The following is a 27742-nucleotide window of genomic DNA, read 5'->3' as shown; positions in this document are numbered from 1 at the left end:
TTAAAAAACACAACCATAAGAAACCTTTCTTTTTATCCTGTGTAGTTTGTTGCAGGTGATGCCTTGAGCACAGTGCCCTAGTTTTATTTTATAGGGTTTTCTCATTTGTTAAAACTCCATGTGCACACAAAGTTATAAATGGTGACGCAAGACGATGCACAAGGAAAAGTCTGTGTCTGTTTACCTGAACAAACAGATGATGATGGTGCTGGTGAGCAGCGTGATGAGCGACAGACTGTGGCCCAGAGCCGACAGAATGTGCACAGCCCTGTAGAAGACCAGCTGGACACAAAACCACAGAAGTCAGGAGGAAGAAGGGCATCCGTCAAAGATGATGAGCTCTGTCGGGTTGCCTTCTTTTTAAAGCATTTCATTTACATCGTTTCGATTCATCTTCAGTGAAAGTTGAATGTATAAAGATAATTATCACCACTAGAGGGTGCTGCTCCTTGCTTCTTTACTTCTGGTCAAATAAATAATTGGCTCTTGGAATATTTATTGTTAAATCCTCCAATAAGCAAACAAAGCCATAGCCTGGAGACACTGAAGACCCTGTGTGGTAATTTAGAAAGCTGGTGATGACTCCTGCTCAGAGCTGTGTGGTTTTCTAAGAATAATAAACAAACCGCAGAAAATTAAAAAAAACAGGCATTCACAGACGGCAAATTAATCATTTCATCGACACATTTATGAAAACGTTAATAATGAGTTACAGTCTTAAAGAAAAAAAGCGTTCCCAGCTCCCGTGATTAATTAAAACTGACAAAAGTCTTATGAAGGCTGTTACTGGCGTCACCTTGTGTAGCTTATGTCTCAGCCAAAAGGCAAAACTTGAACACATAGCAAAGACTATAGGCAATGATCAGTAGGCACATACACTGATCAGCCACAACATTAAAACCACTGACAGGAGAAGTAAATAACATCGACTATCTTGTAACAATACAATGTTCTGCTGGGAAACTTTTGGACCTGGCATTCGTGTGGATGTTACTTAGACATGTAGCACCCACCTAGACCAGACCAGGCACCCCCACCCCATAGCAATGACACTCCTTGATGGCAGCAGCCATCCCCAGCAGGATGCAGCCTGACACAGGCACACACACAAAAACGGTTTAGGAACAACTCAAAAAAACATGAAGAAAACCACAAGGCCTCCAAATTCACTAGATCCCAAACTGATCGAGTATCTGATCCACAGAGGCCCCTCCCCTCAACCCATAGGACCCAAAGTCCCCCACTAACAACATTGTGTTGCCAGACACCACAGGACACCCTCAGAAGGCCCATGTCCATTCCTTGATGAGTCACAACTGTTTTGGAGACAAAAGGGAGACCTATACAATATTTAGGAAGGTGGTCATAATGTTAATGCAACTAGAAGGCTATGAAGAGCAACAAGCTGTCGTACAGAACTGGCCTGAACTCCTGAATCAGGCAGATTACTTGGTCTACAGCTCATTCATCCAGATGCTCAAGTTGCTGGAAAATATGTGTGTATTTGAATATTTAGGTGTGATGAACACAATCTTTGTTGGTGTGCATCTTTCTGTTGCGAGCTGATCACGCTCCAGAAAAGATCTGCCGTGCAAATCCGGGTCGCTTGGTCGGTGTTCGTGTGGTGATGGACAGAAGAACAACAGCAACGCAGTTACACGCGTCATCTGGGCGCCATGGAGTTGAATTTGTTTACAACAAAATGGCTCTGATTGGTTGCAGGACTATCCAGGCACGTGCAGAGGTATTTCTTTTCTCTGTATTGGTTGAAACAGGCCTCGTAATAAAATCCAAATGACGTGTTACCAGAGTCGTATTCTGATAAAAATTGAGTCTGATTAAGCCAAGAGGAGTTCATTAGATGATCAAACTTATTTATTTTCTAAAAATGAAATCTGATCACAGATAAAAAATACGAGAGATTTTTCCCACACCACTCAGCAGTGAAACATGGACATAATGTAATCAAACATACTCGTGCTTCTCCTGGTTCTTTCTGCAGAGCCTAGAGGCTCGTCAACAATGAGAACAGGGTCAGGGTCAGAATGAGGATCTGGTCCATCTCAAAGCCGTGGTTCCTCTCCTTCGACTCTTTAGGCACAGCGAAAGATATGGACCGTGGAGCTGAGGTAGTGCTGCCCGCTCTGTGTGTGTGTGTGTCGGTGCCTGGCGTTCATCGCTCTCTCATCATCTATAAACAACATTCCCCAAGACTGACACAACATCTGGCAATTAACCAGCCACACACAGAAACACACACAGCCATCTCTAGCATAACCATATTTACCCGCCACTACATAAACTCAGCACTTACGCTAAACCTACAATAGGGCTTAAAGTGAAGCCGGCCGCTCTTTAACGAGACCTTTAAAGACGCGTCGACCACCCAATATCTCACGCTTTTCAATTCCCAACATGCTCTCACAAACAGATTTACAGGCGCACCCTTGCACGTGCATGTTCTTTGATTTTTTAATTAAATATTTCTGGACATTTCCACATTTTCCACATGCATTTCTGCAAATCTTTCTTTTTCCAGTCTTGAAAAAGTCCCTCTGTCCATTTGCCCAAACTTCTTCTCACCCTTCAGATTGCTTTAATAAATAATTGCTTTGATTTTTTTCCTCCAAGCATTTACCCCTTTGTCTTCCTTTCTTTATATTCTTGGCTTTCTTTATATTTTTTCTTCCTTCATTGTGTCCTTTAACCTTTGGCCTACTACGAAATATGCCAAATAAATGACTAAAGTAGTCCAGTCTTAACAATTATTAGCTGCACATTAATTCACTGAAAGTCACATATAAATAGATTATTTCGTCTGCATTCAATATTTGGTCAAACCATCGCCACTATGTGTTTTTTGTTTTTTGATCAGATTTAATGGAAAGTGTCCCAAAGACATCACCAATCACGCAGTTTTTATCACATTTCAGTGCAAATATTGACAAAGAATAATTGGTTTATAAATATAAAACACTGTGCAAACATGTTTGTGGCGCTGATGATTAAATGTTTGCTGCAGAATGAACTTGGGCTTCCCTGACAGTACTACGTAAAGGTAACGAATCAAGAGCATCCTGCAGACTATGAGCTGTGGCAAAAAGGAGCATCCTTAAGGAAAACTACTAATGCACAAGTATTTTTTCCCTTGTGGCATTTCTACTTTCACTGCCATAAAGTATTTCAGTCCACCGCCAGTCTCCGTCCGTCCACTGTAAATATTCGCACACATAGACACATATCTGAGCATACACAGACCGTCACAGCCTGGCATCAGCGTCTCATTCCTGAGTTTGACTCTCAGGCCTTCTGGCTGGGAGCTGATGACCTGCTGGCTCTGGCCTGCTGCAGCCACACTGCCTTCTATGTCCAAATGCATCTCCATCCATAAACTCTGGCCAGCTCTGCCTTTCTGTCTTCCTCCCCGACACCAGAGAATTGAAGCGATGTTGAACTTCAGGCTTAGCAGCTTCCTGGATCTATCTTTATTCTCCGCTCCAGCAGTGACAGAAAGCTGGGAGTTGATCTTTAAATGTAGTAATCCTGTTTATACTCTGTCAGGTAATTTGGGTCTTTGAACGCGGTGTGAGGACTGATTTGTTGATTGTGCACGAAGGTATTATAAATAAAGACAATTTGCTGTTACTCTTTTCTCCATCATCACACGATTTGATTGGCCTGGCAGATCCTTGCCAGAGCATAATCAGTTCCCAACACAGAGACTCCAGACCAACTTTCCACCACATTAAATTTGTAGGTTTTAAGCACTTTCACTTTGGATTTTTTTAGTAGATGTTGCTGCTCATATACGTTTGCTTCAGCAGGCCTCTTACTTGTAGTGAAAATATTTTGGAAACTGTTTTTTTGGCACCTCTTCCGTCTCGTGGGTGCGTCCCTTCCGAGAGACGATGAGGACGATCAGCTGTGTCTGCCGCATGTGACGAGGGTGGGCAAAGAACCAGCGGTGACGTCTGGTCTTGGCTCAACGTTTTCCAGACGGAAAACCTTCGACAGGAAACGAACAGGAGCCCCGTTGAGAGTCAGAGAGCGGGAATCCCACACCTGAGGCCTCTGGACAGGATCACTGGCCAGCTGTGTGTAAACGCGTTCTTATCTGCGCAAGGACGAATATGATGTTTAGGACTTGAGAATGGGAACGTTTTGTAAAGCCCTCGGTTTGGGAAACATCTTCGAACGTCTGCTATGTTTCATCGAGTGTGTGTGCAGCTCAGTATTTATTACCTTCTGTTGATACAGGGATAGTAAGTCATCTCTCTTAGACAAATGTGTGCTTCTACTGCTTATTCCTGCTTGTATCAGTCCACAATACATCTAAGAATGAGCAACTAAATGAAAACAAGCCAAATCATATCCAGGTTAGACAATCTAAGACTGATTTGACCCTGCTCTACTCTTGCCCAATGACCTATTTGCTTGCATTCTCCGAGCTACTCAGTCTCCTGTCCTTTGAATTCACTGTAAACCTCTCAGCTTCCTCCTCCTCCACATCTCCACTTCCTCCTGGTCACCTTCTTCAAAGATGTGCAGCTCCACCGTCCACCCATGTCTAGATCATCTCATTCCTGCATCCTCCTCCTCCTCCTCCTCCTCCTCCTCATCTGAGACTCAGTTCCATGTTGATCCTACTTCATCTCACTAAATGAATTTAGTGTAAATGTTGTCTAAGAGCAACTGGACTTGTAGAGTTTCTTGAAGATGTTTTCTCAAGTGGCTTCTTCAGTTCTAACAGACTGGAGAGTAATGTTTTAACTAGGCACATCCGTGGATGTTAACTGATCCTATCTTTTTTCTCTGTTGTTAGAGTACCATTCAAGAAATGTCTTCCGGTTGCCCTTGTTTTCAACTTCTTGGGATATTGTCTATGTATGCTCTGTCTGCAGGCTGTCTGCAGACCCAAATTGCCCAAATTGTTCACACATTACTGTCGTTTCTTGTTGATTTGACCTGTTATTAATTAATCATGTCTGCACAAACAAGGTCACAACAACATTATTTCTATATGTAAACATAATGTATATGAGCCAAAACTCATGTCATGAGCCACTCCAAAAAAAGCAAACATCTTACCAACCAAAACCTTAGAGACTAAACACGTCTTTTTTTATCCATATTGTAAACAGAGATTAAGGATGTAACAGATGGTAGAAAGTGAGACGGCTCTTGAAAGGAAAAATATACACAGAGACATGTTCGAGACGCTTGCTCAAAATATCGTTTGTTCTCAATTAAGATGACGGACCAGAGGACAGAGAGTCTGAAACACTTCATCGTTCATCTCCTTCTTATGTGCAGAAAATGGTAAAGAGTGGGGCTGTCGAGGTTAAAGCATTAATAATGTGCTCATTCCTGTTAATGCCGCTATTTAAACCAGGAAGTAACCGGTGCAGCAGCAACAATGTGGAAAGCAAGCAGAATCTGAAGTGCAAGAAGAAGAAGAAGAAGAAGAAGAAGAAATCAAGAAGAAACAAATGAGCTTCAAAGTCCTGCCAGATGTTTCTCTCAATAAGAACAATCGGCACTGGACGTTTGTCTGACTTCCAGGCTATTAAAACAGGCTATCTAAAGCAAATGAAATAAAAAGATGAGGCGTGTGTGTGTGTGTGTGTGGCATTAATTTCAGGCTATTGATTCCGGATATTCTCTTAAACCGGGCTGTTAGACGCTCGTTTAAAGTTCAGTAGAAAACAAAGGGTCGTGGAATGCAGCCCGAGATCAAGAGCAATAACTAGGAAGTTCAGAAAATAAGCTCCATGGCATCACACAGGACGCCCTGGGGCAAAGGGAAGGTTAAATTACACAGACACAAACACATACATGTCTATACGCACACGCTCACATACAGCAGTATGTACAGTATGGAGGGCAGACGGAGAAAAGTCTGCTGTGAGTTTTTTCTTCAACCACCTGCAACATTCACAGGGTCAAATTTCCAGCTATGTCATTCAGCTTCGTAATCCTCTACAGGGTCGGCTGAAGGCAAGGGAAAATTTTGAAGAAGTTTTACCGTCATCTTGTAAAGAAGCAGATATGGGAACAGACGAAGGCGGATTAGAGATCAGAGTGTGCCAGGACCGCCAACTGAACTCCTCAACTCTGCTGGAGGAGTTTAAGCCAGTGTCTCGCCACACAACAAATGCTCACATATACACTGAAAATCTCCTCTCAGTGCGGAAAGACTCCTCAAAACTTTTCTTTAGTTATGTGGAAAACAGAAAAGGCATGCGGTGAAAAGGCGACAAGGTAGAAAAGATTTCCTCTGTTTTCCTCACAGGAGGAACCGGAACAGCAGTCAATTAACAACTTGCTTCAAGTCAACAATTTGCTGGTGAATTTCATTGTCTAAAGTTATTAGACCTTTAGTCGCAGTACAAGGAGACGGCTTCAGAGAAATAATGTATTTATTTGAACCCGGCTACACTATCCCATCTTAAAAAACGCTGTGGAGTACTATTAAATGATATTGATGGTGCTGAGTTGCAGCCTGTTTTTATACAGGCTATACATATCTGCAAAGTACAGCATGTAGCGCATGAGCTGTCTGTTATCAGCATATGTATTTAGACCAAGAGTATAGATTTCACTGATCATTACTTTCCACTGCGTTTTTTTTTAGTGATGTCATCAGCGACTAGTCGGTGTTGACGTGACTTTCATCACGCAACGTTTGACAAGATCAGAGGCAGATACGAATGTGCAGCAAAAGAGAATCTGAATTCAAAAGAGTACAAATAATTAACAGACCTTGCATTGACTTTAGTCCTGGACAATCCGAACGCAAGTGGCCAGCTTTGAGTACAGATGTGAACATACCCAAGATGCATTGTGCAATGTGATTCAATCTCTGACCACATGTGCATCATCTCCCCAAGTCATGATGCACACACAACAAACTGCTCTTCATGGTTCTGATTCAGCATCAGGTAGAGATACATTAAAGCTGTTAGAGCAGGGGTCTTCAACGTTTTCCAGGCCAAGGACCCACAAACTGATGGAGAGATGGAGCGTAGACCCCCTACTTATGTATATGTGTATTTAAAGACATTTAAACGTATGGAAAAAAAAAAAATGCGGCCCCCTGTTGAAGACCTTGCTCTCCACACACATCCAGGACCTCCGACCTTGTAGAAGAGGAGAAAACAACAGCACTGGAAGAACATTCATTCATTCATCCCCTTGTTTGGTGACACCAGTCTTTGTTTTTATTATGAGGTACACCCAGAACTCCAAGAGCCTTCCCCCAGAACTGAACACATTATTGACTGCTACATCCCTCTACTTCCCCACTGGTCTTGCATTGACGCTGCAAGTGTCTTTGGGTGGTTCATGGACTCAGCTGCCCTCATTGTAAAAGGACGAGGTTTATAGATATGAGCACATTGCGTCAAGTGTCTGATGTAGCAAACTGAAATTAATTGCCTCAACTGTCAGATTTGCGCACTTTAGAAGTGATTTACAGTCCGCTCAGCTCAACATCTGAAATGCCTTGCATTGTCTGTTTAATCTCTGTCTAATTAAACTCATGCAGTGAGCTGGAGGCAGATAATATATATATATATGCATGCACTGATTAATGAGAGCGGCTGTTTCAGATTTCCTTGTCAAAAGCTGCAACACCTTCTCACGCATCCTGGTCCTTACAAGAACAGAAACGCACACAAACACACTCAGGCAACGATGAAGGAAAAGGCCAATTTCATGGTGGTCTGAGAGAAAGAAGAGGAGAGTCGAGTGATCAGATCTGTCAGCCAACAAACTCTCTTTCCTTCCTCTTTGTTTATCGCTGTCTTCCATGACTAGATAAACACGCACTCATACACAGAAGCAGATATGAAATCAGCCCGTTTCTTCGCAGCGGTGTGTCAGAGTTTATCGTTTTAAAAAGATCAGATTAGATTATAAACTTTGGATATAGATTTTTTTTTTTTTACATTAAACCCCATTCATATCAAATTTTATGCAGAAAATGAGGCTCCATCTTCTACTACTAAATGAATTCAGTGTTCATTGAAGTCTTGACCTTTCTACAACTTCTTTTCCTCCTCCATGCACCTCTGTGGCAGATAAAGTCACATCCAAAATACAATGTTTTCTATGTGCAGCCTTAAGCCCAAAGCACAGCATTTAGTCACCTATGTCTACATAAGGGCTGTCAAAGTCATTTTAGTTCGGGGGCTGCATACAGCCCAATTTGATCTCAAGCGCGCCGGATCAGTAGGATAATAGCACAATAACCTATAAGTAACAACAACTCCAGATTTGTTCCTTTTCTTTTAGTGCAAAAAAGTACAAGTAAATTAGGAGATTGTTTAAGAACAATTTTAGCACATTGTTGTCTGCTCTTTAGTCCTGTGTCTCAATGTTGTGTTCTGTCCACTTCTGTTACTAAAACAGTTGACAAATTAGGGACGCAGTCTTTTATGTAATTTTCACACTTTGCAAATTCATGCTGCCGGCCAGATTTGACCCTCTGACGGGCCGCTTTTGACCCGCGGGCCGTATGTTTGACACCTGTGGTCTACATCAGTATTCATAGCCTATAGCAATATCAGAAATATTTATCGCAGAGGAATTTGCTCCCCTTTGTCCAATACTGAGTTCTGTATGTAAATAAACACCAACATCATTTGCTCAGGAGTATATTATAACAACTACTGTCTCTAATGGATCAGAACCTCGAAGAGCTGTTTGTTGTGTGTGTGCATCATGACTCAGGGAGATGATGCATATTTTGAAACAAGCTGTAAAGCCTCTCTCACTCACTGAAAGCACACACCTTAAAGGGGACTTACTGTTTTTTTACAACCTGGACCTTATTTCTGGTCCCCTCAATGGGGAATCGCACTAGCGTATCATAACAAAATATTAGTGAAATGAACAAGTTTCGCGGCAGATAATGAGTTATTTAGAGGCTGCGTTTCGGTGCCCCAGTCACTCCCACTATATGGATATATGCGGCACTCCACTGGATCTAAAAATTGTCCGAATGACACCAAAATTATATGGGTGAGTAAACGGAACAGAAATAAGGCCAGGTTGTAAAAAACGGTAATTCCCCTTTAAGTTAAGGTGCTTGGATTAGGCTTGTCAGCCCCCGCTGACAACCTCTGTTCACAAACATCCGCGCTGAAAATTGTCCGTGTTCAGCCTTTTAGTATCTGATCAGATAAAAATCGGCTGTTTCAAAACTGGGTCTGCGGCTTTTTGCCACCAGTTACAGAGCACAATCGTTTAAAGTGGGTCAAACCAGAGATCTGATCTTCGCCTACACCACAGTTTGAACATTTAGTTTGTGCTTTGTACCATCAGGCACTTTCTCCTGTGATGTGAGGGTTCACACATAGGCTTCTTGGTTGTAGTATTAAAAGCCTGGCGCTTTTATATTGTCAGTCCAGCTCAGTCCTTGAAGAAAGATGGCTAAGATCATAATAACCAAAATAAAAGCGTTTAACTCCTGAACTAAGCTGGTATAATATTGAAGAATAAGAACTAAAATCAGCGGATCATGTTAGCACAGACTGTCAGAACTGATGAATGTATTTTCTTAGGGAGGTTTCCTTTCAGGGGAAAATAAAAGGTTTTAAATTAAAGAAACTGATAGTTTCACTCTGGTTGGAATGAACCCATTTTCTCTGAGCATGTTTGCTCCATGTTGAGTATACGCTGAAAAGAAGAACAAGAATCAATGCAAGGCCAATTCATGTCAAATGAGGATAAAGCTTTCAGTATTGAACTACATCGAAATGGATTTTAGTTCCAAAAACTGTTATATAATGTTGTGACTCACATTTTTTTCCACACAAAACCTCCCACTTTAGGTAATGATTTAGAAATAAGGCTTTGCTAGACATTTGTCTCTCCTTTGAATCACCAATCAGCCACAACATTAAAACCACTGACAGGAGAAATAAGTAATATTGACCATCTCGTGACAATACAATGTTCTGCTGGGAAACTTTTGGACCTGGCATTTGTGTGGATGTTACATGTACCACGAACCTGGACCAGACCAGGCACACCCACCCCATAGCAATGACACTCCTTGATAGCAGCAGCCATCCCCAGCAGGATGCAGCCTGACACAGGAACAACTCAAAAAACATGAAGAACAACACAAGGTGTTGACCTGGCCTCCAAATTCACTAGATCCCAAACTGATCAAGTATCTGTGGGATGATCTATAGAGGCCCCTCCCCTCAACCCATAGGGCCCAAAGGCCCCCACTAACAACATTATGTTCCCAGACACCACAGGACACCCTCAGAAGGCCTATGTCCATTCTCTGATGAGTCACAACTGTTTTGGAGGCACAAGGTAGACCTACACAACATTAGGACATAATGTTATGCTTGATCGGCGTATATGACAAAGAAAACTAGCTATGAGAGGAAAACACAGGGACATTTTTCCTTTTCTTTAACATTAACTATGTTGTAACCTCCCAGATAAACCTTGCGACTTATTAGCGAGGTCATAAGGTCATAAATTGGGAAGGGCCGAGATAAACCACGACTGATTTTGCCGTGATATGAACTGGTGCACTCTGGGGGCTTTATCGCTTGCAGAGGGATGTGCTACATTCATCTGCGATAAAAGTTTCTATGACCTACTCTATGAAGTTCCTCGTCGGAGCTGAGGAGGATGTGAAACTGAACACACACAGCTCTGGTCTGATTTTTAGAACGCACAACAAAAAACTCTTTTCAGTTCACGAAGACAAAGCAAAACCTCAACGCTTCAGCTCATCGGCAGCCGGTAACCCTGCCAAAGCGCACACACACACACAGTGTAAATACAACTTCACAAAGACATTAATGATTTCAGTCGCTCCACTCACGTCGTTGGGTCCATCTGTGTTGTTTGATGAGCAGGCGACGGTGATGACAGGGTAAACAGAGGACCAGCCGTTCTCTGTACAGTTCCTGTTGAGGTTACCTGAAACAGACGGACATCGTTTGAAACAATTAACACAACAACTGTCCTCCAGAAAACATAATTTAAAAGAGAATGAAAAGGACTGAACAAAAAGCTAAATAATGCCAGTTATTTACAGCTTTAGTTTAATTTTTAGGGGAAGAATTATGAAATTGAACTGGGTCCAGCATGTGAAATGGAAACGCTATAAAGTGTGATATGTTTCGTAGCTAACGTAGCTAAAGACGTTGCAGCATATGCACTCACAAAGAAGTCAACACCACCTGTTCCTTAAATTATTTTAAATGAGAAGTAGACTGTGGAGTTATTGCATCATTGTTAACAAAGCTTTATAGTTTGTTTTCACGTTATTCTGCTGCCAGCCTGTTTGCATTTCAGCTGAATTCATGTGTGACAGCTTACAGAGTTGAACTTATGAAATATAAGCCTCAGTGTAAATAAAGTAGAAGTCTAGCAGGTCAGTCATGTCGGAGGTCCTCAGCTCTTGGCAGCCGTCGGAGCAGACTGTGATTCTAAACCGTTGCGTTGTAAATAAACTTTATTTGCTCTCTACAGCAGCGTGTTTGTTCAGTCGGAGGACATACGGAGGCTAAAAGAGGCCAAAACGCTGAAATAATCCATGTCTACACATTATCATTGTTACTGTTGTTATTGCAACGGTTGATTCTTTCTCTTTCAAATCAAAAGAAAAAGTACTAATCGTTCAACTTTTTTTTTTTTTTTTTTGGCTGGGTTTTTATGTCCTCCCTGTGAGTGTGACTGTTAGGTTCAGTGGTGTTTCTAAATTGACTGGGTTTGAATGTGTTTGTCTTTCTGTGTCAGTCATGAGATAGACAAATGTTAGCCAATGTGAGAGAGGCCTTTTGTTGCTTAGAAGTTATCCTGGGTTCCTTTGTGACTTCTCAGACTATCACGCGTCTCATTTTTGGAGGGATCTTTGCAGATACTCCACTCCCGTGGAGGATAACAGTCGTTGTAAATCTCCTCCGTTTGCTCGCTGAGATGGTTTTCTAACCTTTTTCAACCTGATGATCAACAACAACACTTTTTCTGACGTTGCCTGTGCCATCATACACTTCCGTAAACTTGTGAAGATTTTTTAAAACAAAATATGGCACTGAACAACACCCGAGTCTCATAACACTGAAAGGAAACACTTCTGAACTAATTTGGCCTTGAAATTAACTTGTAATCCTAGAAGTGCACTTACTTTAGCACCTCGCATGTATGTAATATTGGGTCATTTTCCAGATTAAACACATACACTATCTACAGTCACAAGGTTACAGACAATCACTAACATAGTTTGACTATTTGGCTTCCCGAGTCAAACTTAAATAAAGTTTTTGTGTTAGTAATCTTGTGGTATTTGCGTTTCTCTGAACTTTAGATTAAAGAAAATAAATTGGGCTTTAAACTTTGAGCACAGTGACTGAAGATATCTTTAAAAAAAAAAAGTATATATCTAGAATGATCATCAGCAACTGAATGCGATTTAGAAAACAATAATTTCAACCAATCACACTACAAGTGATAACATATATGAACAATCTTATATTTTAAAATTTCACATAAGCCCAAAATATAGAAAAAAGAAGTTGTAAACACTGAGAGAAAGCAAAACATCACATAAAAAGTTAGTCAGGAACCGTTGTAGTCTGATTAAAGTTTGGATTGTTCAGTCTATAATAAGTTTTTCTCTTAAGGCTTCAGACGGCTCATTTCTGTCTCATCCAGATGTTCTGATGTGTCGACAGACATGGTCTCAGTGACTTTTCATATCGAGCAGCTGTTGTTTGGGCGATTACACGCCTCATCCTTTAACAGGCCGACCAAATGCTTTCTGTCTCTGCAGGGAAGTGGATGAACCAGCTGCTGATAGATGCTGCTTAGGTCAGCTGGCCCGCAAATAATAGGACTCATTAACGGAGAGAGCCAGGATGGAGGAGGAGAGGAAAACACAGCCATGAAGAGATGGAGAGGGTGGTGAAGGAGGAGAGAAGAAAAATCGAGAGAAACTCCGGAGGATGAAGTACTATAAAAGGAAATTTAGTGAAACCACTGTAATAGACGGATGATATCTGTGTTTACTCTTCCAAAAATAAACGTTAATAATTTTGTGCCTTCTCTGAATCTCTACAACAGAGGAAGAGGATGCTTGACCCATAGAGACACAATTAATGGAGAAACTACAGCAAGCTGAAATAAACCAGAAGCATCCTCAACGTATTAAAGTAATTAAAGAAAATATGAATGAAAGCGAGATGCAGAAAGACTGATGGATGGCGGAGGAAAGTCAAGACTTCAGGGTCAGAGGAGGGGCTGATGGGAGAGGAAAAGGAAGCAGAGATGAGGAGGATGAGGTGGAGGGAGGAGGTGGAAAGATGAAAGACCTGCCGCTCTGTAACCTGGACAGACGACCGAGGACGGAGAGGATCAAAGACAGAGGGGACAGGAGGTAATCAACATGATGGATGAAACAGACTGAATCGACTGAAAGACGAGAGTTTGGGAAATTAGCTGCGAAACAAACAACTGACAGGAAGGAAATGGCAGACTGAGGTCAACAACCAGCTCAGCTCAGCCGCTCCGGTCCAGGATAGAAGGGATTCAATCAGCTGATCAGAGTTATTGAATCTGAATGAAACTCTACGGCTAGGTCTGAGTCTGAAGTCACATCAGTTTATAGTTAAACCTGACAAAAAAAGGTGCAAGCAAACTTCTAAAAATTAAAATTAAGATGTAAATAAATCATTTTCCAGTTATAGAGAGGTGTCAACTGGCTGGATTTCTAATAGGTGCCACATGCAGAGATAGCAGGACTTTGTCAGGATGGATGGTAGGTATACAAACTCCATGACTGTCACATCAGAGTCCCAGGGGTTGGACCTTGTTTTTTGTTGCTAGCAAGTAGAGATAAAAAAGTTAGGTAAGAGGCAACCTCTGAGGCTGAAACATGAAACCAACACTGAAGTACCAAAAACTGCAGTTCCTCTAATCACCACTAGAGGTCTGCGGCAAAAGTGAGTCAATCCCCATAAACCTCCCTTAGAAATAAACATGCTTACAGCCTGGTACAAAAAGCTGGGAGTTAAGCGAAGTCAGGCTCTGCCCAGATGGCGGTGGCCAGAAACACCACACTGAATTTCAAAATTGTTCCTCAGAAAAACTATGGATAACGTAAGGGAGCGTTTAGGAAACAGAAATTTGGCTTGGTTAAGTTTAAGCAAAGATTGTGGTTAGAATTAAGTTAACACCCTGTGTTTGAAGAGGACTCTTTTGTATTACGTAAAGAGCACAATTGACCTTTGGCTAAGCCCCGCCCTAGAATGTAGATTGACCAATCACAGCCAAGAGAGCTCCCACAGGGGTCCGACACTTTTTCCACAGCGCTCCATTGACTTTAACGCAGGCGTCTCATATTTTCGGTCTCGGCAGGCTATACTGTCTGTCGGTATATATCCAGCATCCAGGGTATGGATAAGCCCAATGATGTGCGCGCAAAACCCTGTGGAGCTAACCAAAACATCACCGTTACAGCTTAAGTTGCGTAGTTGTTGATACGCTAGCACACGCTGAAGAAATACAACGTTATACGTGCGTAACGTTAGTCCGTTTGCTTCGTAATAACGATTATAGAAGTGAATAGAGACGTACCCAGCTTTGCATGAACAGTGTTGCTCCTTGATATTGATCCCAGAGCCTTATAGATAACCAGAAAACCACAGCCCAGAAGAGAATGTCGGACGTAGCAACAGTAACTAAGGGGGGCGGGGCTTAGCCAAAGGTCAATTCCTGATTTATGCTCCAGCAACTAAGCTGAAAAATTAAGGATGAAAAACTGCAGTTCCTCAAATGTCCACTAGAGTGAGTCAATCCCCATAGACCTCCACGGTAAAATGTTCAACTTTACAGCAGAAATAAACATGTTTACGGCCTGGTACATATATATATGTTTTTGCCTTCATAGCTAATTTCTGCAATGGGAATTCAGAAGTTTCCTCTATCTGAATTCTCAAATCCACCAAATTTGTCCTCATCTGTGTGTGTGTGTGAAGGAAGATGAACGAAGGGCAGGAGGAAGTGTGTGTTTGAGATGAAACTCACCGTTCTTGCCAAACAAGAGCAGCAAGGAGGAGGGGCAGGGAAGGGTCACCACCTCGCCGACCGCCGCGCTATGCCAACACGAGATGTTGTCCCACTCACCGTTACATCCTGAACACACAGAGACACACACACACATTAGGAGTATAAATAAGCCTGAACAGAACTTCCTGTTTGGCTGAGCTACTTGTTTCACACTTCTGAAACGGGCTATAAGGGCTATAAATCAAGTCAACACAAAAGCTCCATGTGAGGTTTTGACATTTAGATTGACTGTACAGCTAGAAAAGAATAAAAATCCTTTCATTTTACAACTTACATGGTCTTTTTACTGAATGATAGTTAAGCTTCTTCATTAAAAAATACTTAATTTGAAGTCTCTTTTTAAGCAGCATCAACTTTGAAGGAAAATCTGAGACATGTTTGATTTCTAGTTTCAACTAATGATCATTTCCTGTATTAGATTATCTGATTAAATCTGAATATTTGAGCTTGGTGAAATTACTAAAACGACTGATTTTGAGGCACAGAAGAAAACGAAAAGTGAGTTATTGGATTTAGAGACGATACATGTTTTTGGAACAAATTCAAATTGTCAAAATATAGAAAATTGTCTTAAAAGTTGTTGAAATGTTTGACTTATAACACTGGAAATAATGATAGATAGAAAGATAAAATACTTTTTTGGACAGAGATACTGAACTTGAAGACTGCTCTTTAGAAATCCTATAGGAGATGTGAGTCAGGGTTCATCCATCTCTATATCCAGTCAATGACGCCACATCTGCTGCTCTATTAACACTTCCATAGACACGACCCATGAACAGTGGCAGGTTTCCAAACTATTTTTTACACCGCAATCTAGCAGACTGTGGCAACATTGACAGCTTTTGTTGACTTTAGTTTTAAACTTGTATAATCTATGTTTGTGCAATAGTATTGTAAAACTATTTGGAAAGACCAATGTGTGTGTGTGAGCTTCCTGTCTTCCTTCTCACTGTGGAGTGTCTGGCCTAAGAGGTAAATAAATGATTGATAGCATGAGTGTTGCAACACAGGGTGAAACGGCGTTCAGACACTCCCTCCTCCTCACGTTACTGACCTCACTCAATACACACACACACACACACACACACACACGATCATGCCTCCACCCCTGTACGTTACGGGGGCTTCATATGTGATCAGCCATAACATTGAAACCACCAACCTGTGAACTGAACTCTATGTCTCTATGGTCCAGTTCTGATGTTCACATGTCCGTTGTAGGAGCTTTCATCAGTAGGCAAGGGTCAGCACTGACACCCTGACTGGTCTGCAGCTACATACCCCAACAACAAAATGCTTTTAATAGCTACAGACCACTGCAAACCAGGAACGCCCCACAGAAGCTGCAGTTCTGGAGATGCTCTGTCCCAGTTGTCTAGCCATCACAGTTTGGTCCTCACAAAAAGTCTCTCAAACCCTTCCACTTTTCCCATTTTGCTGCTTGGTCATAATGATATGGCTGATCCGTGTATGGCTCCACAGCATGAGTAAAGGATGTGCAGACCCCAAATAGCATTGTTGTGACTGCTTATGCCAACGGGGCTATCGTAAGATTAATTATAAGGGTTTCTAAACTATTCATTGTGTGTATGTTGTAGTGTGTGTGCTTCAGTGCGTGTTTCTGTGTGTATGTTTCATTGCGTGTGTTTCATTGCGTGTGTTTGTGTGTGTGTCTGTGCTTCAGCGTGTATGTGTCTTAGGCCTCGTCCACACGTACGAAAACGATCTTTTCCCTCTCCGTTTTCGATCATCGTTTCAAGAAATATCCGCGTCCACACGGATCCGTTTCAGCACGACCGAAAACGCTACTTCATATTCCAGGCCTATAGGTGGCGCTGTTTCAGTTTCAGAAATTCACCAAAAACGGAGAGGAAGAGGCGGAGCATGCGCACAAATCTTGAGCGCTGTTTACAAATCGCCTTTTTTGCTCAGCGTGGTGGCACAGGAGCGTGATATTTTGCCCTAGTAACCCTAATAGGCTCAATGTCTTCTCCAGCAGGAAAACTAGCATGTAGTCCGCCATTGTTGTTGATGTTGTTACGAGACGTCTCGCGGGATGTGGAAGGCTGCTCGGGAGTGTGGCGATGACGTCATCGTTTTCCCCGTTTTCGCCGTCCACATGAAAACGCAAGAGCTGCGTTTGCGAATTTCTCCACCCTGGGACCCGTTTTCAGAAAAGTGCGTTTTAGGGCTATGCGTTTACAGGATACGTGTGGACGAAAGGCCAAAACGATGAAAAACTTCTGCGTTTAGGCGTTTTTGCGTTTCCGTGTGGACGGGCCCTTAGTGTGTGTGTTTCAGCGTGTGTTTCTGTGCGTGTGTGTGTGTGCTTCAGTATGTGTCTTAGTGTGTGTGTTTCATTGTGTGTGTTTGTGTGTGTCTGTGCTTTAGTGGGGCAGCACGGTGGTACAGTGGGTAGCGTTGGTGCCTGGTTCGAATCCCTGGGGCGACTGGGGCCTTTCTGTGTGGAGTTTGCACGTTCTCCCCGTGTCTGCGTGGGTTTTCTCCGGGCACTCCGGTTTCCTCCCATCATCAAAACATGCTAGGTGTTAGGCACCGGTCAGGTTGGCCCACAGTGGCGGCGCGCGCGAGTGCAGCGGCTCAGGACCAACCCTCCATGTCTGACCATGCAATCTCGTTATATGATACTTACACAATACTTATATGTATTATGTATTATATAATATAATGACAAATAAAGGCTCTTTAGTGTGTCTTAGTGTGTGTGTTTTAGTGTGTATGTTTCATTGCTTGTGTTTCTGTGTGTGTGCTTCAGTGTGTGTGTGTCTTAGTATGTGTCCTAGTGTCTGTCGTTGTGTGTTTTAGTGTGTGTGTTTCATTGTGTGTTTTAGTGTGTTTCACTGTGTGTCCTAGTGTCTGTGTTTCATTGTGTGTTTTAGTGTGTGTGTTTCAGTGAGTGTTTCAGTGTTTCACTGTGTGTTTCACTGTGTGCTTCAGTGTGTGTTTTAGTGTGTGTCTTACAGTGAGTGTTTCACTTTGTGTTTTAGTGTGTGTGTTACAGTGTGTGTTTTAGCATGTGTGCTTCAGTGAGTGTTTCATTGTGTGTTTTAGTGTGTGTGCTTCAGTGAGTGTTTCATTGTGTGCGTACCTGCGGTAGCTGGCGTCTGTTGCTTCAGTTGTGTCTGACACTCTCTGCTGGCTCTCTGAATCTCCCACTGGAGCTGACAGTGAGAAAACTTTCCATTAACCTGTCCGGACGAGGGAAATAAATATTATGAATATTATCTCCAACATGAACAAAACTCCTGTGTCAGGCAAAAGTTCAGGCTCCCCCCCCCCCCCCCTCGTGTTTTGGGTAATACTGTACAGTACATGTTTGATAAACGTGCTTCAGCTCTCTGGACTAAAGTTCATGTTCCAGGATGTTTTAAAGGAGTATATCTCAGATAAATTCTTTCTTTCGCAAATTTGAAGTGCATTCTCCGGTGCACGCCGCAGTGTATGCACATCCAGATATTAACAGTATGTACATTAGGCAACTACTGGATTCGTAACAATTTAAAGAATGCCGAACTAGCTATCAGCAGTTCCCGTTTGCAGGAAACTCACTCACATACAAACAACAATCACTGGATTACTCTGATGCTGAAGTAAAACTAAAAGTGTGATAATTTCCACTGAAGTTCTGTGATCAAAAGGAGTGTTTTTATGTCTTGATTCTGAGTGGATTTGCGGAAATCCGTGTGTTATGATGACTGTCAGAGCTGGTGATCTAACTGGAAAGAGTAACTCCCACTGAATCTAAAAACATAAATATAACTGAGGAGGAGTGAATGTAAGAGCACGGAGAAAAAGGCAACGATTCGTCAACATCAACACCGATCCGGATTATCCAATCAGAGCTGACGCTTTGTTTTCCAGAGGTCAGTTTCACATTTTCACACTTGATAAAGAAAAATCACAGCTCAAGGTGCATTGACGGCAAACCACAAGTTATCAGTAATGATAATATTGAACTAGGTCTTACACAGGGCTTGGCTACAGCTAAATATTGACACTTATGACTACCCGATACAAAAGCTGTCAAATAAACCCTAATGAATGAATTCACTATACTGTTAACTAATTAATTAACTTCACAGACAAAATTTGTCTGGTTTGTGTTAAATAATTAAGTTAATACACAAACAGTATGTGGACACAACTAAGGTGAATTGGTCCTGACTCTTGACTGATGGGTAATGTAGTGATTCTCCACAGAAAATTAATACCAATGAAAAAGAAGAGGTCAAAGTCACCCAGTTCATCAGTTTAGAAGAAAAAGAAAATAGAAGGAAAAACGTCCAAGAGATAAAGGCAAGCTGTCGTCATCTATTTATGAGGATGATGATAATGTTGATATTATGCATTTTTATATGACACCGCCATGAATATTTTTCCTGCTCATGTCCTGAGTTCATTAAGCTGACTTGGAACATGTATACATTACACACATATTTTGTGTCTTTTGCGACATATTGAGCATTTTTCTGATGTCCAGTGGCTCGCATAAGCCATTAGCCCTCAAGGTTGTATTGTTCCTGTTCTATATTTATACACTGTTCCTGTATCCAGACCAAGACGAACTCCACCTTTTGGCACAGACGACCTCTGCAATTACCACACCTTACCATAGGTCCCCAGGTAAAACTATTGCCATGTGAATAGGGGTTAAGTATACAGGTTTTCAACATTTCTTGTTTTATTGCTATAGTTTGTCTAACCTAACAACATCAATGTAGGAAGTCAGGACTTGCCAAAGGGTAGGACCCCTCTGATTGGTGGTCAGGAGACCAATCAGAAGGCCAAACAAAGGGTCGATTTACTTCTGGAAGTCACAGAGTGAAAAGAAAATAAGATGATAAGATGTCGATTAACATCTGACCTACGAAAGATAATATTTAAATCCCATTTCATTCAGAACACCCCAGCTGGTTATGTTTAAAGAACCGCACCTCGTTCAGTGGCAGCAGCTGTACCGACTGTACTGAAGCCAAACTTTCAGGCGGATGATAAACGTGTGTGTGTGTGTCCCAGTGGAGCTAATGGTAACCAAGGATACACACACTCAAACAGAGTGTATACAAAGGGCAGCATGAACAGTCTACACAAAGAGAGACACATGAAAACGAAATGAGTGCATGTGTCAGCTAGACTTCACTGATGTACAGAGTGTGTGAGTGTGTGTGTGCTGGGAGGTCTGTTTACACCGAGATATATTGCCGTTCTTAGCAGCGTTTCAGACCTGTCAGTGTGTTTATATCATACACACACACATACACACACACACAAATATAAGTTATTACTCTTTGATGGGACTTTAACCAACTTGTCACCTCATCACGTTCTCCAGCCAAACATCACTTCTGTCTTCGACTGACCAATCGTACGAGGGGAAGGAATTCAAAACAACACCGTCACACCTGTAGATTGAGAAAGCTGCATCTATATTTAGTTTCATCCTTTAAATACATAAAATAAACCTAAACCTAAAAAGCATCTGCAGTATTTCTGTCGGCTTTAGTTGCCAACTGCAGAAAACCTATTAAACTTTTCATCCTTCATCCCTGATTTCTTTTACTCAACTTTAATTAAGGTGAAATGTAAAGCTTTAAAAAACGTATTATTTTCCGCTTCTTATTCCTCCAGGTTTCACTTAAACGCATACTACATAAAAGTGAGATGTTGCTCGTGTCCCAATCGGCAGTTTGCTCAAAAAATCCTACCTCCTGATTTGACTTCACACATTTCCTGTCTCCACATCCTGCTTCTCAAACCATAAAGCGGAAAAGGGCAGAGGACAAAATTGCGTGACCTTATTTAATCCCCCCGCTGCCTAACAAACAACGTGTAACATGTCCTAATTCACAAACAAACACACCGATCCATTACGAGGTAGAGGATTAAATGTTTGGGATTTATCTAAACAAAAGAATTAATTTTTTTTTTTCCCCAGTCCGTAATCCTGAACCTCGTCTGACCTCGACTCCACCGGTCGACTCGCTGGCAGCAACGAGAGCAGCTGAGCTTGTTGTGGAGCACAGTACTTAGAGGCACTAAAAGTTAGAAGCACTAAAAGTAAACTCAAGATGTTTCCTCGGGAGTGTAATTTCATTTTTTCACGGTCAGGTCTCTGCGGGTTCAGGTCATCTGCTGGAGGACTCTTTGCTCCTTCTGTGGATGAATATAAGGCTTTATGATTTTGTCGTTGTCATTTCCGCAGCCTGAATCTAGGACCAATCAAACGTCTTTCAAATTACTGCGTAATGGATAAAACTCATCTAAAGTGACTAAAATTGTTACACGGAAGGATTCGGCCTTTATCTCCCCTCAAACTTTGACTATGTGCCGCACTACATGTTAGTAGTAATCAGAGGAAATAATACAAATCTCTTCCAAACTATTTTTAATTTACAGTATCTGCTTGGAAAGATTCATTTTCTTAAAAAATAACAGATTAAAAAAACGATCTATTATTTTCTAGCTGTCTATTTATTCTGAATTTTTTTTTGTCTGTTCAGAAATGTTGTATTTAACATCAGGTGCTAGTTGTGACGCAAGAGGTGTAAAGAGAGAGTTGCAGCTGCGTCTCTCGAGTGAGAAGCTCTCGGTCAGGAAGAGGCAGCAAACGCACACAATCAGCATTGATTTTTGTGGTTTCCAGGTCAGATGACGTCTAGATGTCTAGGTTAAAACCAGGTTAAACATTACGGTGACTGTACTGCAAAGGAAACGTTACTGTTTAGTTCAAATGCTCGCAGACAACCAGTAGGTAGTGGGTGTGAGTAAAGCATGCAACAGCAGTTAGCGCTCAGTAGAAGAACGTTTCTGAGGTTTTGCTCAGTAAAGTTTGAAAAAAGGGCTGTAAAGCAAAAATAAACTTTCATTCATCTTCTGTACCCGCTTATTCCTGTTAAGGGTCGCAGGGTCTGCTGGAGACTATCCCAGCTGTCATCGGGCGAGAGGCGGGGTACACCTTGGACAGGTCACCAGTCCATCGCAGGGCTAACACAGAGAGACAGACAACCATTCACACTCACACGCACAGCTACGGCCAATTTAGAATCACCAATGAACCTAACGAGCATGTCTTTGGATGGTGGGAGGAAGCCGGAGTACCAGGAGAGAACCCACGCAGACACAGGGAGAACATGCAAACGCCACACAGAAAGTCCCAGTCGGCCCATCTATTCGAACCCGGGACCTTCTCGCTGTGAGGCATCAGTGCTAACCACCTCGCCACTGTGCTGCCCAAAAATAAACTTAAATTTATTTTTTTATTTATTAAACTGAAAATTTTAAATTAAAGTTTGACTTTAAGCTTCAAATTAGCAGGTTTTAAAATAAAAGAGCACAAAAGTTCTGACATGCTTTGTCTTTGTGAGAATTTTTTTCTACATCTCAAAAGCCTGCAGATTTTTTACAGGGAGGATTTTATACCCACTGTAGTTTAAAATGTAGATGATGTTGAAACGGCAGTAAAAAAAAAAAAAAAAAAAATCACTTTTTAGGCCCCGAGATACTAAACACTAACGCACAGTAGACCTTTCTTTTTAAGATTACAGTTTACTTCCCCTCACCAGTCTGGCTGTCGATGGGAACGCAGCCATAAACTGGTTTAACGACTGACAAGAATCATGAAAACGTCGCCGTCGGGTTCAGAATGAAGGTTACAACCGGCCAAACACTACATAGTTATAGAAACACTTATCTAGAGACTCTGTTAACACTGATGAGCCATTAAAACCATCAACTGCCGAACTGAATATGTAATTCTCTTCTGGGAAACCTGGGTCCTGCCAAATAGCCATGACATTATGAGCCAGGTTCCCCCTGTTGCTGCCAAAACAGCCCGGACCCGTTGAGGCACGGACCTCTGTAGACCTCTGAAGGCGTGCTCTGGTATCTGGCATCCTTTGAGTCCTGCGAGATGTTGCAGGACTCAAACATCTGGCAACATATCCCACAGGTGCTGGATTACACTGAGATCTGGGGAATTTGGAGGCCGAGTCAACAACTTGAACTTGTTGTTGTGCTCCTCAAACTATTCCCGAACCATTTATCTGGATCACATGCACCAGCCTTTTCTCCCCATGTGCATCACTCATCCTTGACCCGTCATTACTCATGACTGCTTCTTTTCCTTGCTTGGACACTGCAGACCATTAACACCCAACAAGTGTTGCAATTCTGGAGTTGTCTAGCCATCAAGATGTGCACTTGCTGTCCAATATATTCCACCCACAGACAGGTGCCATGATAAGCAGATTGTCACTGATAGTAACTTCAATTGTCAGTGGCCATAATGATAAGACTGTGTATCGTCCGAACATAATTTAATGTTTGTCTTTTATTGCTCACTAATATTATGAGTGACTGGAGTTCTGGGAAGTTATTTGACTTGGAAATAAATTCTTACTGGGCATCGAAAAAGTAGATTGTAAAAAAGTAATTGGCCTCACAAAGAGAGACAGCTCCGTGGAATGTATCCCAGCATGCACTGGGCAGAAGGTGGCACACAGGCTCTTCTAAGAAGCACTGAGAGAATAAACAGAGCGGAAGCTGGCTGAAAAGTATGTTTCGGGAACATTTCACTACATCACTGAGGGGAACATTAAGCCTCCACATGTTGACAGTACATTCAAACCTCTGGTGGAAAAACCGTTTATGCATAAAGCACAATTTTGGCACAGATTTCGCACAATTTTACGTGAGTGTGTAGGTTTTTCCGGCCTCCCTTGCATCACTGATGATGAACCTTCTTTTTCAACTCGAGCTGACATCACTCTTCAGTTTTCACAGTGAACCGGGAGGGGATTACATCCATTTATCTCATCTTAATTTTAATCCTGAATTAGTTTGTGCAGTAATTTAAACTTTCAGCTCATGTTTCTGCAGCCTCATGATATCAGAGCACACAGTGGCAGCACTCTGCTCTCCACAGATCAATAGAGGAAACAGAAGTCATTAACCTTTAGTGTAAACCGTGTACATAAACAGTCTCCAGTTCGACCTTTACTGTAACACACACTGCTGACATATTTCATCTGTAACTGAGAAAGGCTGAAACTGTCCAGCAGAATCAAACTGCAGGATATTCACAATGAAAAGTTGCGTTAAAATTTGTTGCACGTTGAAAGAAGACAAAGCGCCACTGCTGTACAAATCGCTGTTCGGTTTCTCTTCCATCTTCACAGGAAAGTTTTAAGACACCAGCGCTCTTTGTGTCTCCTGTTTCAGGGAGTTTTGGCAGGAAACATCGTGAACTGGATATGTTTACAATATTTCCTCAGCCTGATCAGTCATTCTGATGCGAGAGTCCAACTCTAGTGTTTACATGGACACTGAATAAAATTATTTGATTCATGTGTTTACATGCCCCAAAACATCAGTCACAACAATACTTTTTTGACAAAGTGGATCTACTGCGGCAGAGCATCAAATATATCAGATGAAGAAGAAGTTTTTCTCAACTTTACTGACAACTCTGAGTTGATTCAATAGAAGAAGAAGACCAAGATGGTCATCCAGGTCATGGTATATCCCGACAAAACACCTGAAACAAGGATAATTGAACTGGTAGAGCTTGTTGAAGACGTTTCAAGTTTCAAGTAGCGTTCAAAAAGTTTCACCCTCATTCACACCTTGAGACTGCAGTCTCTGGGTCATCAGAGTAGACCGTACTAAAGGATAATTGAATGGAAATTGTTGAAATCCTTTTTTCCTTCAAAACGAACAGTTAACAGACTCTAGTCATATGAGTTTCAAATGGGTAACACCCACACATGTAGCTACTTAAAGCGCAACTTTTAGTATTTTAGATCTGAAGAAGCTACTTGGATGAAATGTCTTCAAGAAACCTAACAAGTCCACTTGCCCTTGTTTCCAACCTTGATGTCCACACCGATTCCGGCTTCGTTCATCTTTTCAAACACTTTCTTGAACAACTGTTTTTTTTTTTCTTTTTTTTTTTTGCAACCTCCAGATTTCTGTCCTTCCTGGAAACTCATCATCTGATGTTTAGCAATTATGCTCAGAAAGAATGGATTTATTCCATCCAGAGATAAACCATCAGATCAAGCTTTTACATGGTCATTATGGGCTAATATTTTCCTATTGAACAGATTATCCCAGATTATCCCAGTTGTCATTCTGCTCAGACTAGTCCGTTCCGATTGAGGTGGTTACATGAGGCATTTATTTCGGTTATTGCTATAACGCTGATGTCCATGTAAACCTAGCAAAACTAAAAAAAAAAAAAAGACAAAACAAACAAGTAAACACTTTTTTTAAAATCTTTTTTTAGTTGTTTTTTGTTTGCAACAGTTACATTTGCAGTAAGTCAAGCCTAAAATTAAACTGATCATTTAAAAACTCACAAAATGCTGGGTTTCCAACAGTTAAACTCTTCACCTGAGTATATAAATGATCACATAATACAGACTAACATTTGGCAAGCAGAAATGTTGGTCTGTTTCATATCAGGATCAGGAGTAAAATCTTAAATGACTCACTTAAGTGGATGTTTGAGGCACTGACATCACCCCGACTACATCTACTAAAGAAAACTTGGAGTAAGTCCTCCACTTGAGTTGCCCGGAGAATCCAAATCCATAAAGGATGAGTTTTTAGCTTTTCCACCACCAGTGCTATTAATAAAATTATCCTGACTGTATAGTCTATATATAGAGCGCTAGTGTGAACCAGGCCTAGAAGTTAAAAATTAACCAGCAGGAGCCAGAAAGTGAATCTATAATTAATGTTTTCGTTCTGTTAAACAAGAAGAAGCTGCAGGCGAAAACGCAGCAACATCGTTTCATCGCCTTCTGTTTAGGATGCTTGAAAAGTCAAACGTGTGAGGATATGAAAAAAATTAAAAAAAATAAAGTCACTGTAAGACTATCGCAGAATAAATCAGCCAGATAATTCTATAAAAATACACAGAATGTGAAAGAGTTCAGAGAACTGTAGAAAAATTAAAATACATATTTAAAAATTGCATTAAGTCATGTTTGAGATCTAGCTTTATAAATGTAATGTATTAAAGCGTATTTAAAAGCATATTTTATGTATAATATTGCCATTTTATTAAAATGCAGTGTCATAATATTAATAATAAGTGAAGGACTGACCTTGCGAATTAAGGTGAAGCCGAGCAGAAGCAGAGCGAGCTGGTGCGTAAAGGACATGGTTGCATCTCATCCAGCAGCGCAGGGTTAAACCCCACCTGAACAGCAGCTCATCTGACTGTCATCCTCTGCACGAAACACGTGTGTATAAATTAAGCGCACCGTTTAGTTTGTGATTTGAATGCGCAAAAAAATGAAAAACAAATCAACGTTTGTTGCGTAGGTCGCCACTTTTACGCACGGTTTAATTGACCGTAGCGCGTCACAGACTCAAACCTCACGCTGGCTCACAACAGAAGAATTATGAGTCAATGAAAAAGTGCTGTTTTCAGTGAAACACTGATCCATGTAAAGGAGAAAAATCAATCCTGGATGCGCGCTGCGATGTTGTAGTTCCAATGAGCGGAGCTGCAGTGAGAGAGTTGTCCGTGTTCACCCACTTTTCACTATCAAGTCAATGCGCGTCCTCGTCACACGTGTCCCACTCTGGACATCCACGACCCGATGCGCGCTCCTGGAGCCAAAACCTGAAGGAGCTTCTAGGCATCTGAGTTTGTGTGTTGACGTTAGAAAACCAACAGCGACCTCATGTGGCCTGAAAAAAAAATAGGCCGTGGAGAAGTTTGGTTCCCAAACGTTGGTCCACGGGCTTTTAAAGGGATCGTGTCTTTTGGACTCCAAGACAAAATTAAATGTGGAACAGAGAGTGTGCACACTTTCTTTAGATTTAAAATCAATAAACCACATTTTTCTGATATGAAATTTTAACATAATTCTACACACTTTCAGTACAGCATCTTGGCTCATTCCTTAGATGTTCTGTTTAATTAAGCACAATAATTGCAATAATAAAGACAATACTTGCATGTAAAATTATCCAAAAGTGACGTAACTGCTCACATGGCTGAGAGGTAGTGATTAGCCAACAAGCAGACAGCTAAAGGCTAGTGACCTTTGACAGCGCCTGTCTGTCAACTGTCACTCAAAGCCTTTAATTTAGTAAAATTTGAAGCCTTGAAATAATTTAAACTGTGAATAGCCTCACAGCTAATAGTAGATCTTCTTGTTTTCCCTTGGCTTGGAAGTTGGTCTGGCTTCCAGTCTAACTCAACCCCGCAGATTGCTGCCTGCTTTCTTTTGAAGGCCCCTGGTGGCCTGTCCACTTGGGAAAAAAACAAAACATAATTGCATGTGCTGACATTCTGTGAGTGAAAAATAACTCCAGCATTTTTAATGGAACAAAAAGTGCTTCTGATCTGCTCCTTATTTGACTTTGAATCCTTTTAGATCAGATTTTTATTTTTCCTTTTGAATGATAACTTAATGTCTGCCAGATATTTATGTTGCCTTACAGTCCTTGTGTCTCAGGGCAGGCTAGTTTTCCAGTTAACCCTGTTTGTTCTGTTGGCTGTTTCGGTGTGGTCCAGTCCAGCAGATCCTTCAGTAAACAAAGTTGTACAAAGCTACGGTCAGCTCTCTGAATGTTTGTCTAGTAACTCCTCGTACTG

At 41.5% G+C, this 27742-nt stretch overlaps 1 protein-coding gene across 1 annotated transcript in view; it reads right to left on the bottom strand.

Annotated features, from left to right (window-relative positions):
* LOC311503493 (vasoactive intestinal polypeptide receptor 2-like) overlaps window positions 1–26294 on the bottom strand; it is a gene marked incomplete at its 5' end in the record, with an annotated part of 36363 nt that extends 10069 nt beyond the window's left edge. The window contains 5 exons of the mRNA XM_084566238.1: window positions 185–282; window positions 10856–10953; window positions 15061–15168; window positions 18215–18314; window positions 26238–26294. Of these exons, the coding sequence (XP_084422364.1) occupies window positions 185–282; window positions 10856–10953; window positions 15061–15168; window positions 18215–18314; window positions 26238–26294 (461 nt within the window). The remainder of the gene's footprint in view (window positions 1–184; window positions 283–10855; window positions 10954–15060; window positions 15169–18214; window positions 18315–26237) is intronic.
* Window positions 26295–27742: the final 1448 nt, after the last annotated feature.

Source organism: Chelon labrosus, assembly GCF_963514085.1.
Source record: "Chelon labrosus genome assembly, chromosome: 18".
Taxonomy (NCBI): Eukaryota; Metazoa; Chordata; class Actinopteri; order Mugiliformes; family Mugilidae; genus Chelon; species Chelon labrosus.
The sequence above is the reverse complement of the archived record's forward strand: the minus strand, read 5'-3'. Positions and strand labels throughout refer to the sequence as shown.